Below are 13,339 nucleotides of genomic sequence, written 5' to 3'. Positions count from 1 at the left end.
TCTAAGCATGTTAAAATATTGTTTTATGGGCAAGCTGTGGGGGGGAGACAACTGACAAGTTAACACTAACTTAGCTTCCAGACTTGAGTCCAGTAGAAAACAAAGAGTATAAACCCGGTCCCATTGGGAAAGAGCGATCTTTAAAGAACAGAAAGGTGAAGGACGCCCAACAGGGAGAGCCTGAGGGACAGGAGAAGTCATCTCCCACTTCCGTGAGAAGCCCAGAGCCTGTCACTGTAAAGGAAACCAAAGCAACAAGTGAACTGAGTACGGAAATAGGAACAATGATATCTGTGTCTGCTCCAGAGTTCGGAACAAGCACAAAGGTAAGAAAAATGTTGAAATATTATAGAGCACTATATAATAATATAAAATAATAGAACAATGATGTAATTAACATTTGGTTGCCTGCTGGTTGTAGTTATCTGGACAGCAGAGCTTACTGATTATCAGATTTGAAACAGATAGTTACTGCTTGAACTTAGTTCTCTGGAAGTGGTATGGAGGTGTGCTGTCACAATCCTTGCAGAGGTCAGCTTGGAAACTTGTAAAGTCTTCCACTGCCTTAGGAGCATGAAAACTATCCAGAGCCTTACCTTCTGTGGAGAGTGGCACTAAAGGCTGATACAGACAGATTGTGTGAACTCGTGTCTTGAGTGTGTTTCTGGTATATGTAAGATGAGACCTTGACCTTCAGCAGAGAGCTACATAAAAGAAATGTGCTCAGTGGTTGTTTGAGAGCGTGGATGTCCTGAAGCTGTGAGTTAAGAGTTCTGTGGGGGGGCTGGGAGTGGGAAATGAATTTGTAAACTAGGAAAATGCTAAAACATTGGATAAGGCTCGGTCAGTTTACCTAAAGGTTCTGTCTGTCAGGTTTGGGATATAGTCAAGGTATGTCCACTTGCAGAATACAGGACTCATTGCAGTTGTCAGCATGGAGCTCCCCTGACTTCCATTGAGATGGTGACTGTCAGCCTTCACTGTTCTGTAGCTCAGTTCTTGGTTGTTATGCACTGAAAGCACTGAATTGTTGAAAAACATCTACGAACAGTCTCTTCTGCTTGTGTAATGGCCCATGTGGGAGCCGTCTTCTCTTCTGTCAGTTACGTGTCTAAAGCAAGAATGATGAGTGTTCTTAAATGGGGAGAAGCCTCACAGGACTGAGTAGGTGCTAGTTCAGTAGTAATGCCTGCCTTAGTAATAGGGAAGTTCACAAAGCAGTTTTGTGAGTTTAGACTCAAGTTTGTTGCGTGCTGTCTCAATCTGTTTTCCTAATCTTAAGAAGAAACATTCTGATGCTTCTTAGGAAAACCATTTCTCTGCAGGAGTTTCACTAATAGTTGAAGGATCTGAAATGCAGATCAGTTCCAGTGTTTAAGCCTGCTGTTGGGGTGGGGGGGGCAGTCCTAGCAGGCATTTGTCAAGCTATCATCTGAGCAGAAGATGCTGTTGTGATGAAATCTTGTTCCAGAGCAAATGTTAAGGGAGAGATGGTTCCCAGCTATCAGCTGCAAACTTGATTTTTAAGTGGAATGACAAACGTGTGAAAACTCAGAACTGGGATTTCTCATCCTTCCTAGCAGTTTTTGTCTTGTGTAGTAGATGTGAATGGTTTGTGTTGACACCAGAACTGGATGAAGTGCTCCTCTTTTGTACGCAGGATCGGAAGTGCAGAACCATAAACATCAAACTGTTCTATGCTAAGGAGGCTGTTCTTTGTGTGCTGTGTTCTTCCTCACCATCTCTCAAACTTATTTGACTAGCACTCGAGTAAGGTCCTTTTCTAACCCTTTAGAGTAAACATCTTTGATTACTAGACTGACTTGCTGGTGGCTCTGGTGAAGTAAATCAGTACCATGTCCTCTCTATACATGTTTTTTAAAAGAATGAGATCTTCAAAAGGGAAGTCTGTGTTTTGTGCCTTTCTGGCGCTAGTTAAAAGCAGATTGCCTGTATTCTTCGAACTACCACAGTACTGAAGTGTCAAACCTCTGTCTTCTGAAGGGAAGACCAAATTGAAAGGAAAACTGAAAGTTTGTGCTGGACATGCCAATTTCCAACAATTTCTTCATTGCTTGAAGTGGTTTCTTTTAGGAACGCTTAATATTTGATATAAATAGGCCTTAAAACACCTATTTCAGAGGTTCCAGATTTGCTTTTGAATTCCTTCTGTCATGTAGAGTTCCATGGGCATCAGTAGTAAGTTTTCTAGGAAACAAATGGCCATGTTTTGTATGGAAGCTTCTATGGAAATTGAACCTGCAGATCTATTAGGGAAGGTAAGCTTCATTTGGTTTTCACAGAAATAAACCAGTCTTGGTACTTTTAAAGTGTCTTTAAATACTGATTTCAATAAATAATGATTAGTATCTTTAAATGTCCCACTCCTGGAGTTTCTGTGCTGGTTAGTATTACAGCTGCTTTTTCCTCTTTGTGTAACATTGTCTTCGCTCATGACTGAGGAAAGAAGCAATGGCATCTTTAATCTGTTGTTTGAATGTCAGGTGTTTAATTTTTAGCAAACTGAAATGATTTCTCTTTGGACACTCTGCTATCCTTTTTGGTGGAGTACTGCTCAGCTTGCAGCAAGGCGCACTTTCTTCAGTGTATTTGTTAATTCGAATGCTTATGAAAGGCAAGCTACCTGTCTTCATAGGCAGAGGCTTTGTAGGAGTATCCCATCTGTACCAAAACAAGCCCTTTAATAAGATCATATGTATTTAATCAGACAGGACTGTTCTGCCTCAAACTGTGAATGTAAATCACCTCCTACTGATGAGCTGTTTATCAGGAACGTATCAGTGTGATGCTCTGAAGCATTTTCAGCTGCTTCTCTTGAGTTTCGTAGTATTTCTGGAGTGAAAGCAATTTCTTGCCTAAGTCTCTGAGTCAGGTAGGATGTCTTTAGCTTTCTTCCATTTGAACATCTCCAGGTAAAGATCTGAAGCTTTCTAATTGCAGGAGTGATCAGTACCTACTGGAAGTGGCAACAGTTTTGGATGAATGGTTGATAAAAGCTGTATGTTGCAGAGGTGATGTCAAAAAGGAGACGGTTCAGTATCTGACAAGCACTCTGGTTTGAATTAATTCCACATCTCGGGAGTAAATCAAACGTTCAGCACCTTAATTATTTGTAGCCCCTCGCTCCTTTGTAGCTAGGTCAGCTCTGAGATGTGCTGTATCCTTCTGTTTGGAAAGTCACTTCAGGTTTTGTGAGCTCTTTTGAGCAAATTAAGCAGTTGTAAAAAGTTAACCTGTTTTCTGTTCAGATATAAATACCCTATATATAACTTCAGAACTTACTGCTGATGCTGTTATTACAGTTATTAATTTATAGTAAAGTGTTTGCTTTATTCAGAGAAACAGTTGTTCTGAATATTCATTTAAATTGAGCTACAAAGCTATCTACAAGTGGTATCTATACGTAAAAGACTCCTAGACTTTTTTTCTATCAGTAAATGGAAGGTGATGGTTAACCAAGCTATAATATCTGCTGTGCTGTTCTTGCAGCTAAGGCACTGTCTTGTCTGTATGTTTAGCACGTAACTTATTTGATTTAATTTATTTTCTGATGAACTGTAGAGTGAAGAACATGGAAAATTGTGTCTAAGCCTTGAAGGCATTTTGGTAATGTTACTTTTAAAACTTCCTATGATAAAGGATCTTTAAAAAAACAAGAAGCCATTCAGTTACACTTCCTTAGAAGGATCTTGTGATTAAAGCAGCTTTGTGTGCTTGCTTTGTTCTACATATATAACCTATAACCCACCTAAGATTATATGAGATCTGCAACTTATATCCCACCAAGTCAACAAGTGAGGATAGCTACATGGTGAAGCAGCTTCTTTCTGTCTCCATCGTAAATACATAAGTGCGCACATTCTTGCCCTTATAGTTGGACTCTTTGTTCTGGTCTTTTACCAAAATAAGCTTATCCTTAAGCTTAGCTCTTTATTACTTGCTGATTAGTATCTTAATGCTTCAGTTAATATTTTAGGAGACATTGTTACAGACTTGAGCAGTGAATTCAATAAACTTTATCATAGTTTATCATCGTATGGTTGAGTTAAACAAGTATAATCTCCTTGGTGCCTTCGGAGGCATTGTGTTGGCACAACCAAACACTTGTCAACAGCGAATTTATGCTTCAGTTACTCCTTGGCTCTGCAAAAATGATGGAGTTTATTCTGGGCTTTCAGCATTTGCTAGTGAATTAATGAATCTCGGCTAATTCGGGAGTGTATGGTCGCACCATTTATCTGATAGCCTTAAAATATTTATCTTAACGCTTGTTTGACTGGAATACTCTGATTAAAATATCCAGTGACAACGACTAAAAACAATGCTAAATTTTGGTTCGGAGAGATGCTGCTGCCCTTTTTGTTCACTGTAGATCATTCTGTAGGGAGCTGGCAGTGCCACCAATTACATGCTTTCAGCAGGGATTTTAGACCTACAGCTGCAGTAGGCACTGGCTACAGTTAATTCCATGAAAGAGAGTTTGATTCATAGGGCACAATATGGCTTACCTAACTGTGAGGATAAATCACCTGCAAAGCCTTGGGGTAGGCTTGTGCTTCCACCCCTTTTCTTTCTTGATGTCACTGCCCGGTGCGGAAACTGGGAGACAAACTGTAACTGTCCAGAGGTGCTGTCTGTTTGAGACAGGGCTTTAGGAAAACTGCTCTGTCAAATAGCACCCTGGCTTCTCTTATTTTTTTTTAACTGGAAGGCCTTGCTTGTTGCGGATTTACCCAAGACATTCCTGTTTGTTTAAAGCTACTGAAAGATTTCAGCTAATTTTTAAATGAATTGGACTAAATTTAACTGAAGTGCCTGCAAACAGCTAAAGCATCTTGGATAACCAGTGAGTGCTTACACCACCACAGTTCCATGTGTTTAATGCCTAAATGTGACATCACTCACTTTAAAGACTGTATTTTGACTTGTCTCAAGTCGTGCTTGTGAGATCATGAGGCCAACTGTAGTCTCCCCAAATTAGTTTTGACTTCAATAGCAGTTCAGCAACAAGGATTGCTGAATAAGGGTGTGCCTACCATGAAAAAGAAATCTTTGGGTTCAGATTCAGTGGTGTGGTTTCTTCCTGTGAAAAGGCTGAGCTTTGTCCAAGAAACTTAAAATCAGATTTAGGTAAGGTGAGATATTTTAATGGAATTATTTTTCTTCACAGGAGTCTGTAACAGACTACACTACACCTTCTCATCCTAACACAGTGGCTACTAGCAGTACAAAAATGGAGGAGACTTTGGTGACGAACGTAAGTTTATTGCAGTGAATCGACTTGACATTGAAGACAAGAAAATTTTTCACACTTCCTTAAAGCACAAAATACTGCCTTCAGTTACAAGTCACTGGAGTTTCTTCATATTGACTAGCTGTGCACGACCCAGTGATCTTACTCTGAAGGACAGGTGTTGTTTCAATTAGTATCTGTCCTGGAATTCTTCAGATATTTCCTCATTTTTCAATGACCTGCAGAGCAGAGAAAGTGTGAAAATGTTTGTAGGGACAATTCTAAAATATACAAAGACAAGTATAATGAACACATTCTCAGTAGTTGGCTGGGCCTTGAACCTGGTGCCAAGGTCTGTAGGTGAGTTTGAAGAAAGGCTTCTAAAAAGAAAGCAATTTGGAACTGTAGCCTGAAATCAGTGACTGTGCAAAGAGAGCAGCTTAATGGCTTCTGGAAGCGTGTGGCAGGATTTCACATTCAGTAGAGATGTAACGTGCAGTCCTCACAAAGCCAGTGATCCTGACTGTGTGTGGTGTTCTGATTGAGAAGACCAACTGGATTATGTTGTGGAGTCAGGTTTGTCTTGAGCTTGCTGGGATACCAGGTTGGAAACACAGATCTTGTTATTTTTGTTTGAGTAGCTGAAGTATAATTAGCTCAGGGTTGAGTCACTTGTTGGTTGGGGGAGGGAAGAATTCATGCAGTAGTGGCTCAGGTTTTTGCTGATGTCTCGTGGAATGCTTTTCAGCTTTACTGCAGCATCCTTTAATGCAGTATTGAAGCAATGTTGGCTAAGCTTACTCTTCTGGTGGATTTTTCTGGTGTTGTAGTTTGTGCCGTTGGTTAGTGTAGGAAACTGACTTCTTTTGTGTAAACGGTGGTAGTGTATGCTCCAGTGTGGCACGTTGGAGTTGGATTTGCAGCACAGGATCCTGGCCACAAAGGATCTGTGGTATCACCTGCTTCAAAGCTTTCAGTATCTGTATCTTTTGGATTAGCCTCATCTCATCAATGGCTGGAATTCCATTCGCTGTGGTCTGTGAGAGGAGAAAGATGGAGAAGGAACTAGTCAGAAAGGAGTAGACTGGCCACTGCATTATTTTTTTGTACGTTCTGTTTAGAACATCAAGGAAATTATTAGCATTTTCTGCAGTAAAGATAGAAATAGCCTTTTGTCAACTTCATTTCCCTAGGTTTGACACCTTTAATCTTTTGAAAGAGAAGATAACTGAATTTGGTTACTGGATGGCAAGTCTGTTTTGGTTTGTTTCATGGTCCTGTGACTCTGAAGGTTTATAGTTTCCTCTCTTCAGAAATTGGATCTCAGAACTCAAGAGGTCACTATCCCCCATGTACTGTATTGGTACAGAATGGGCCAAACGTGGCTTGGGAAGAATTTTTGCATATCAGTAAAGTAAAATGGTACTTCAAAGTATATCCCAAAGCAGAAAATTGGTATTTGTTTATGAAGAAGACACGGACCCTTCAGAACCCCAGTCTTCAGCCTCTTTTTATTAAGAGAGTTGAGAAGCATCTCAGCACCTGCTGAATGACCTTTTCCCACCTACCATATTTTCACCTTATCAAAATCTCCCTGCCAAATGCTCAAGCCTGGATGAGGTTGTAGCTCACTGAATAAAGCTTGAGCTTTGCTTTTTCTGGGGCTTTCATAATAGACGTAGTTAGAATGTGATGTGTGTTGCCTGCCTTTCAGGTGCCCCTGCCCCACACCCTTCCCCTCCCTAGGAGGGAGACTCTACAACAGAGCTCCAGCCTAACTCCAGTTTCTCCCGCTACCGTCGACCTCACCCTCAAGGTATGTACCACATCCCTCTAAGGGTTGTTTTCTTGCATGCAGGGGAAAGTTAATGGAGAACTTGCTGGTAAACCTTTTTTTAGAGCCTTCCTTTGTTTCCTCTGCTGACTTGCTTCTGCATATAAACGGATGGCTGAAACACAAGACTATCAAAGGATGCATTTAAATTCTAAATCTCTAACCCCATTTTGCATTAACACTTGGCATCAACCAGTCTTGGCTCCCACTGCCCTGAAAAAGGATCCTAGCATTTTAGCATTCTACCATTGTGTTCATGACAAACCATCAGAATCTGATTTTTTTTTTTAAAGGTTTTTTTTGTTGTTGTTTTGTTTTGTATGTGGCACAAAGCAAGTTGCTTAGTTGGGTATTAAAGGCTGCAAGGAGTTGCTTGGTAAGCCAAGTTTGATTTTCTTAGCAGTAAGATTTTGGTGCAGTGATACTGTGTTTTGAGTTGGATGGCTGAAGTTCCAATAAGTACTGAGGTGGAGTGTCGGTGACTGTAAGGCAGTTCTATTAGCTAGTCAGAACATGCTTTGTTGTGTTAAACATATTCTGTTTTCTTCTCTTCAGTGTAGAGCAAGTGTATAGAATATATTGAGTGGCATTTTGCCATTGTGATGGATTTTGGGTTGTGTGTCTTGTATAACTCACTAACATAGTATTGGTCTCCATTTTGCTACTGTACCTTTAGAAGTTTTTTTGGTCTTTCTGGTGTGTGAGATCTGCTTTGCTGTTGTGGCTGCAGGTGATTGAACTAGTAGAAACGGTGTTCCTACTTCTAGTGTGAGGAGTCATGTTTGAAATGAGTTTCTGTAAGTTACCTTAAAAAATCCAAACACTTGAAACCAGGGACTGGGTGCAGAACTAACACTGGAGGAAGTTATTTGTCAGTCCTGGTGAGACTTCAGTCTTGCTGGCATGGTTTGACAGCTGCTTGCTCGTGTTCTCCATGGATGGTAGTTATTAATGGTCTCTTGTTGTGTCTGCTTTTCTTTTGTTAACATTTTTTTTTTCCTGGGGAGAGGAAAAAAAAATATAACACGGTAGTCACTTGGGCCAGCAAAATGGGGAGAGGGCCTGAGGAGGGACAAGTAAATTAACAAAACTCTCTGATTTTCAGTTGCATTCTTGTGTAACAAATTACCATAATCTGACTTTCTGGCGCCTGAAAGCATTTTTCTGAAGTAACAGTCTCTAACTGTTTAGCAACTGGATATCTGATCCGCGTGTAATACAGGTAGGATTGTTACTACAGCATGGAACCACAAAGAATGTGACACTGCTCAGCCACAGAGCAGACTGCAGTGTTCGTTTGTCTACTTCATCCTGCAGTTTCTTGTTCTCTAGTTCTGGTGTCAGTGGTTTGACTCATTTCTCAGTGGATGATAAATCCTGGATGTGTGGCAATGCGGTACATCAAAGATCCATGTTTTTAAGGCTACCTTGAAGTATGCTGTGATTAAAATCTGAATGGAAGGATGTTTGGAAACAGCTTTATCTCCATGTTCTCTGTTCCAGCTGCTGGAGCACTGCATCCTTCTTCCAAACGCTGAAGGCAGCAAGCTTGTTTTGAAGCGCACACTGTGAGGCTATCACTTCCACAAAAGGCTTTCTGGCCCAGGCAGTGCAGAGCTGCTCTTTCTTACCCTGTTTCTTGTCATCTTTGCTTTTATGAAAGTGTCTTAAGAGCAACAGAAAACAAAGCAGTTCCTTTCCTCCCTTGGGGCAATGTCCCCAGGCTCTGCCTCCTTCCTCCAGCCACTCCTAATACTTTGTATGGTTCTGCAAGAGCATAGGTGCAAAAGGTGCTAGTCTGAGAAAAGGTTGAGAACTTCTTCCTCGCACCAACTTTACTAAAGCCACCCTTCCTGAGGCAGTAATCCTCAAAGGACTTGTCCGATATGGCTATTTCTAGTTAAAGAGCTGAGCAGAAGAAAGCCAAAGCCATCTCAAGCTGAACTGCTTGGCCTGTTTCCATGTTGCAGTGTTCACCATGAAATTCTGATGTAGTCACCTGAGTCTGGAGTCTGACCTCTTTTGAATTTCTTTCATCTGTCACCTAAACTTCGATACAGAGAAGAATGTGGACATAGATATTGTCTCCAGTTAAGTTTGTAGGTAGTAAGTTCTGGACTTTGAATTCAGTGTTGTTCACCCAGTGGGTGAACAGTGAAGAAGCCTCGAGCAGCCAGGATCTTCAACCTGTGCTTTCCTCTTCCCATGACTGAACAGTACGCAGAATCACAGCACCTTCCCAAGTCTCACTCAATTTAGAGCTACTTCCTCCTTCGCATCTGATCTGTAGATGTTGCTGTGTGGGTACTTGTAGAATATCAGTGTCTCTTCTACCCAGAGATTGTTGAGGAGCTCTCTAAAAGCAAGGCTCAGATCTCTGTTAAATGCCCTTTGCAGCAATTCAGTTAGGGATATGGAATGACTTGAGAAATCTCGGTAGTGTCTGGGTTTGGAAGACAAAATTCCGTATGTAGACTCCAGCTCTCATTGTCACTAGTTTCTTCAGGTCATCATGAAACATGGTGAATGTAGTAGAAGCTTCTATGTGTTCTCTGTTCAGACATCTGCAGGCACTTACCTCATTTTCTCATCATACCAGTGCAGTGTTCCACATTATGCAAAATCCTGCAGATTTATAATAAATTTTTATTTTCCTCCACTTCGGAGGACAGTGTTGTAGTGGGAAAACTAAACATAAGTGCATGATGATGGTCTCGAAAAGGAAGATGGATAAGTCACCTATCTTCACATGATTTAAGGTGCAACAAAGTTTGTTTCCCTCTGCTTTTTTTCTTGAAGAATACAGAGCTCTAGCTACTTTCTTTATGGATTTGTATCAGTTGTGTCAGCCACTTTTTTTGTGTGTACTGCTTCGCTTTTTTTTCTTTATCACTTTTGAAGCATCCAGCCAAATAATCCAAGTTCTTTGACCTGTCCAGGCTCTGCGTAATGCATTTAAAGCAGGGTGGTTGAAAGCGTGACTTTCAGAAGCTGCAGATCCCAGTTAGGGCACTCTGCTGATCCAGGCAGCGAGGCTGGTGAGGATGCATTTGAACCTTTGCAAATACCTTTAAATACAGCATCTGGCCTTGAGAAGCTTAGAATCCTATAGATGAGGGACTTTATCCTCTGGCGTCCAGCTGTGCACACAGTCTTTCCACTTCAACCTCCAGCTTTCCTCAGTTGTAGAGAGAAGTCTGTGGACTTCAAGCATTTAAATTTCTGGATGCGGTCTGAACTTAAATATTTTTGGTAGTCCCTCAAAAGTGGCTCAGTTCAAAGATACAGCCTTCTGAACCTGTTCTAGCAATGGTAAGATTGTTGTTGAACAGTATTTCTTCTCACTCTTGGTGGAAAAGGGTTGTGCCTAAAACTTTTAAACTGTAGTTTCGAGTTGCTGTGCAGTAGTGAAACTCATTGTAGAGATAGGAGCATGTAGCATCTTTAGCTTTGGCGTAAAGCAGAACACACAAGCTGTGTCAGCTTTGATCGCATTTTGAACAGCAGTTGATTTGGAAATGTGCACTTGAGTGCTCTTGGGTTTTCTAAAACGTATGTTAGACTTGGTGGTCACTCAAAAGATATGACTTAGCAAGAAAGCAAGGAACTACTTTAAGAGGTTCAATTAACATATAAGAAAAAGGCTTCCTGGAAATACTTGGATTCTTTTGTACCTTTCTTTTGCTTCCTGTGTCATTTGCTCTCCGTGTCAAATAAAAGTAAGCCAGATTAGTGTGAGTGAACTCTCTGAGTGCTCAGCATTAAGATGAACTGTGCACATGTGCAGTTGGAACAGATAAGGAGCTCCAACTTCAGGCCGTATGCTTTTTGCATGAACAGAGTTGCACGATTACGGCGATTTTTTTTAAGAGGCTCGCATGAAGCCTGAGTTGCCTTTTGAACTAAAAATAACTGTTAAAAGAGAGAGGCTGTTGGGGCTGGTTGAATTTCCTAATAGATAAGGAAATCTGTTTTCTTTTTGAATAGATGGAGTCTGCACGCAAAGCATGGGAGAATTCCCCAAACATGGGGGAGAAGAGTTCACCAGTGACCTCAGCAGCATCTCCCATAGCTGGTGGCAGCAGCAGCAACAGCAGCAGCAGCAATGCTGTGCCAAGCAGTGGTACTTACAGCTCTTTCTCCAGTGCATCAATGCCTCCTATTCCTGTGGCTTCAGTGACACCAACAACTTCACTATCAGGTACTGGGTGTCAAGATTGCAGTGTCCTGTTATGTTGCTCTTTGTTATGTGTTCCAAAAAAATTAAGTTCTCTACAGAAATATGTTTAATACAGAGCTGACAAATTTTGTGCAGGTGTGAATATCATATCTGAACAGTAGTTTCCCAGATACCTCTAATTAACAGAGATCCTTCCCCTATCGCATTTGAGTCAGCTAAAAGGAATACTGAGAAGACATCTTTCTGCTTATGCTACATATAAGGACTTGAAAGAGGATGTAAGCTTCTGTTGGCTGACATGTTAGTTTCTTTTTGTTCATCTGAGTGAAGGGAGGCAAGTGGGATTTTTTTTGGAACAGATGTCAGTTCTGGCAGCCACTCAGTTCCAGCAAGCAGGTTTGCCTTCCTGCAAACTCTTCACCCAGCTAGTTGCAGCATTAATTTCATTTGCAGATTTACTTTTAGAGCCAAGGCTTCAACAGCTTATACCAGGACTCCCTTGGATTAGGGACAGCAGATGCCCAACTGCTCTTCGTGAACAATGCTTGTTCCCACCCTTGTTATGTCAGAACCAAAAGATGTTGTGCCTAGTTAAGTCTTCACACCTAGAAATGTTAAAATGTATGTCAAAACTTCAGCTGTTTAAAAAGACCTTTCTTTGGAGCCAGGCTTTTGGTCTTGAGAGGCACTATCATAGAACACTGTAGTATTTTTAACTGAGATAACTACTTTGATGATTTCATGCCCTCCTGCACTTGAGAAGGGAGAAATATTGTTGTAGCTCTTCCTGTAGTAAACCTAATAGAATTGTTCTATCTACTCTCCATCTGCTTTACAGCGATGTAAATAGCTGCAGTAGATTTCAGTTTTCATTACTGATAGTGGCTGTGCTTGCATAGTCATAGCAAAAACTCAGCACTGAAAGAGAAGAGGCTTTGGAGTGTCTTCAGCTGGTTGATGATACGCCACTTGCTTCTCTCCTCCTAGGAGCTGGAACATACACGACCTCTTCACTGAGTACAAAGACTGCAAGCACCTCGGACCCTCCCAATATATGTAAAGTGAAACCACAGCAGTTGCAGACAAGCAGCCTAGCTTCTGCAAGTCATTTTTCCCAGCTGAGCTGCATGCCATCCCTCATTGCCCAGCAACAGCAGAGTCCCCAGGTCTATGTGTCTCAGTCTGCAGCAGGTAATGGTGTTTGACTGAGAAACCACGTGTCTGCTTTTTTGGCGTTCTAAAGCTTGAGAATTGAATTTCATTCTGAATTTATCTGTAGTAAAGGCAGAACGATGGAGAAGCTTTTATAAGCAAATACTTACTAATCATCTTGTTCTACATATGCAAGTTATATCAATAATGCTGTGTTGTTAGCTTAGTGAGGAAAGTGAGTTTCTTGCTCTTTGATATACTGTTTCAGAATTATAAATTGTTATTTAAGACCAAGAATGACCTGGTGTTGGTGATTTTAAAAAGGTGCCACTGTAGTTTATGGTCATGGCATTTTTCTTCAAAGAAACTCCTACATGTAGTTAATCTAAATTACATGAAGCGTGTTCTTTCCCTTACTTCGTCTGACCTGCTTTGGCCAGAATCTGTTTGTCCCCAGAGAACAACATGGGTATGCAAAACTGATAGATTCTGATAGGGGTGAATTGATACCAAAGAAAAAATACCACTTATTATGCACCCAGCTGTTGCATTCAAACTAGTTTTAGTTGTATTGGGAAGTACTGACAGTGGCTGCATCTCTAACTCTTGGTGAAAATTCATCTAGCAAGGGAATGCCTGGAAGTTGATACTAATTGTATTTCTCTTCTTGAGGTACTGCAGCTCAAATTCCAGCTTTTTATATGGATACAAGTCACCTGTTCAACACCCAACATGCACGTTTGGCACCACCTTCTTTGGCCCAACAGCAGGGCTTTCAACCAGGACTTTCTCAGGTATCTGGGGATTTCTTTTTTCTTCCTTTCTGCTGATTGTCACACAGGGGCAGGCAAGAGTGGGAAGATTCTGCAAAAGTCGCGATCATGTCTATTTCTTCCTGCTTCGTACTGATGCTTGTGGA

The 13,339-nt window shown here is 41.1% G+C and overlaps 1 protein-coding gene across 16 annotated transcripts in view; it reads left to right on the top strand.

Annotated features, from left to right (window-relative positions):
* PRRC2C (proline rich coiled-coil 2C) overlaps positions 1–13,339 on the top strand; it is a 66,578-nt gene that overhangs the window by 40,516 nt on the left and 12,723 nt on the right. For 7 of the 16 annotated variants that reach the window (XM_072343724.1, XM_072343728.1, XM_072343721.1 and 4 more), the window contains exons 22-27: positions 75–326; positions 5,192–5,278; positions 6,969–7,070; positions 11,076–11,289; positions 12,256–12,459; positions 13,093–13,214. In XM_072343724.1, coding sequence (XP_072199825.1) covers positions 75–326; positions 5,192–5,278; positions 6,969–7,070; positions 11,076–11,289; positions 12,256–12,459; positions 13,093–13,214 — 981 coding nt within the window. The remainder of the gene's footprint in view (positions 1–74; positions 327–5,191; positions 5,279–6,968; positions 7,071–11,075; positions 11,290–12,255; positions 12,460–13,092; positions 13,215–13,339) is intronic. The other 9 variants (XM_072343737.1, XM_072343729.1, XM_072343725.1 and 6 more) reach the window with 6 other exon arrangements.

The sequence above is a fragment of the Excalfactoria chinensis genome, chromosome 8 (assembly GCF_039878825.1).
Source record: "Excalfactoria chinensis isolate bCotChi1 chromosome 8, bCotChi1.hap2, whole genome shotgun sequence".
Taxonomy (NCBI): Eukaryota; Metazoa; Chordata; class Aves; order Galliformes; family Phasianidae; genus Excalfactoria; species Excalfactoria chinensis.
The sequence above is the reverse complement of the archived record's forward strand: the minus strand, read 5'-3'. Positions and strand labels throughout refer to the sequence as shown.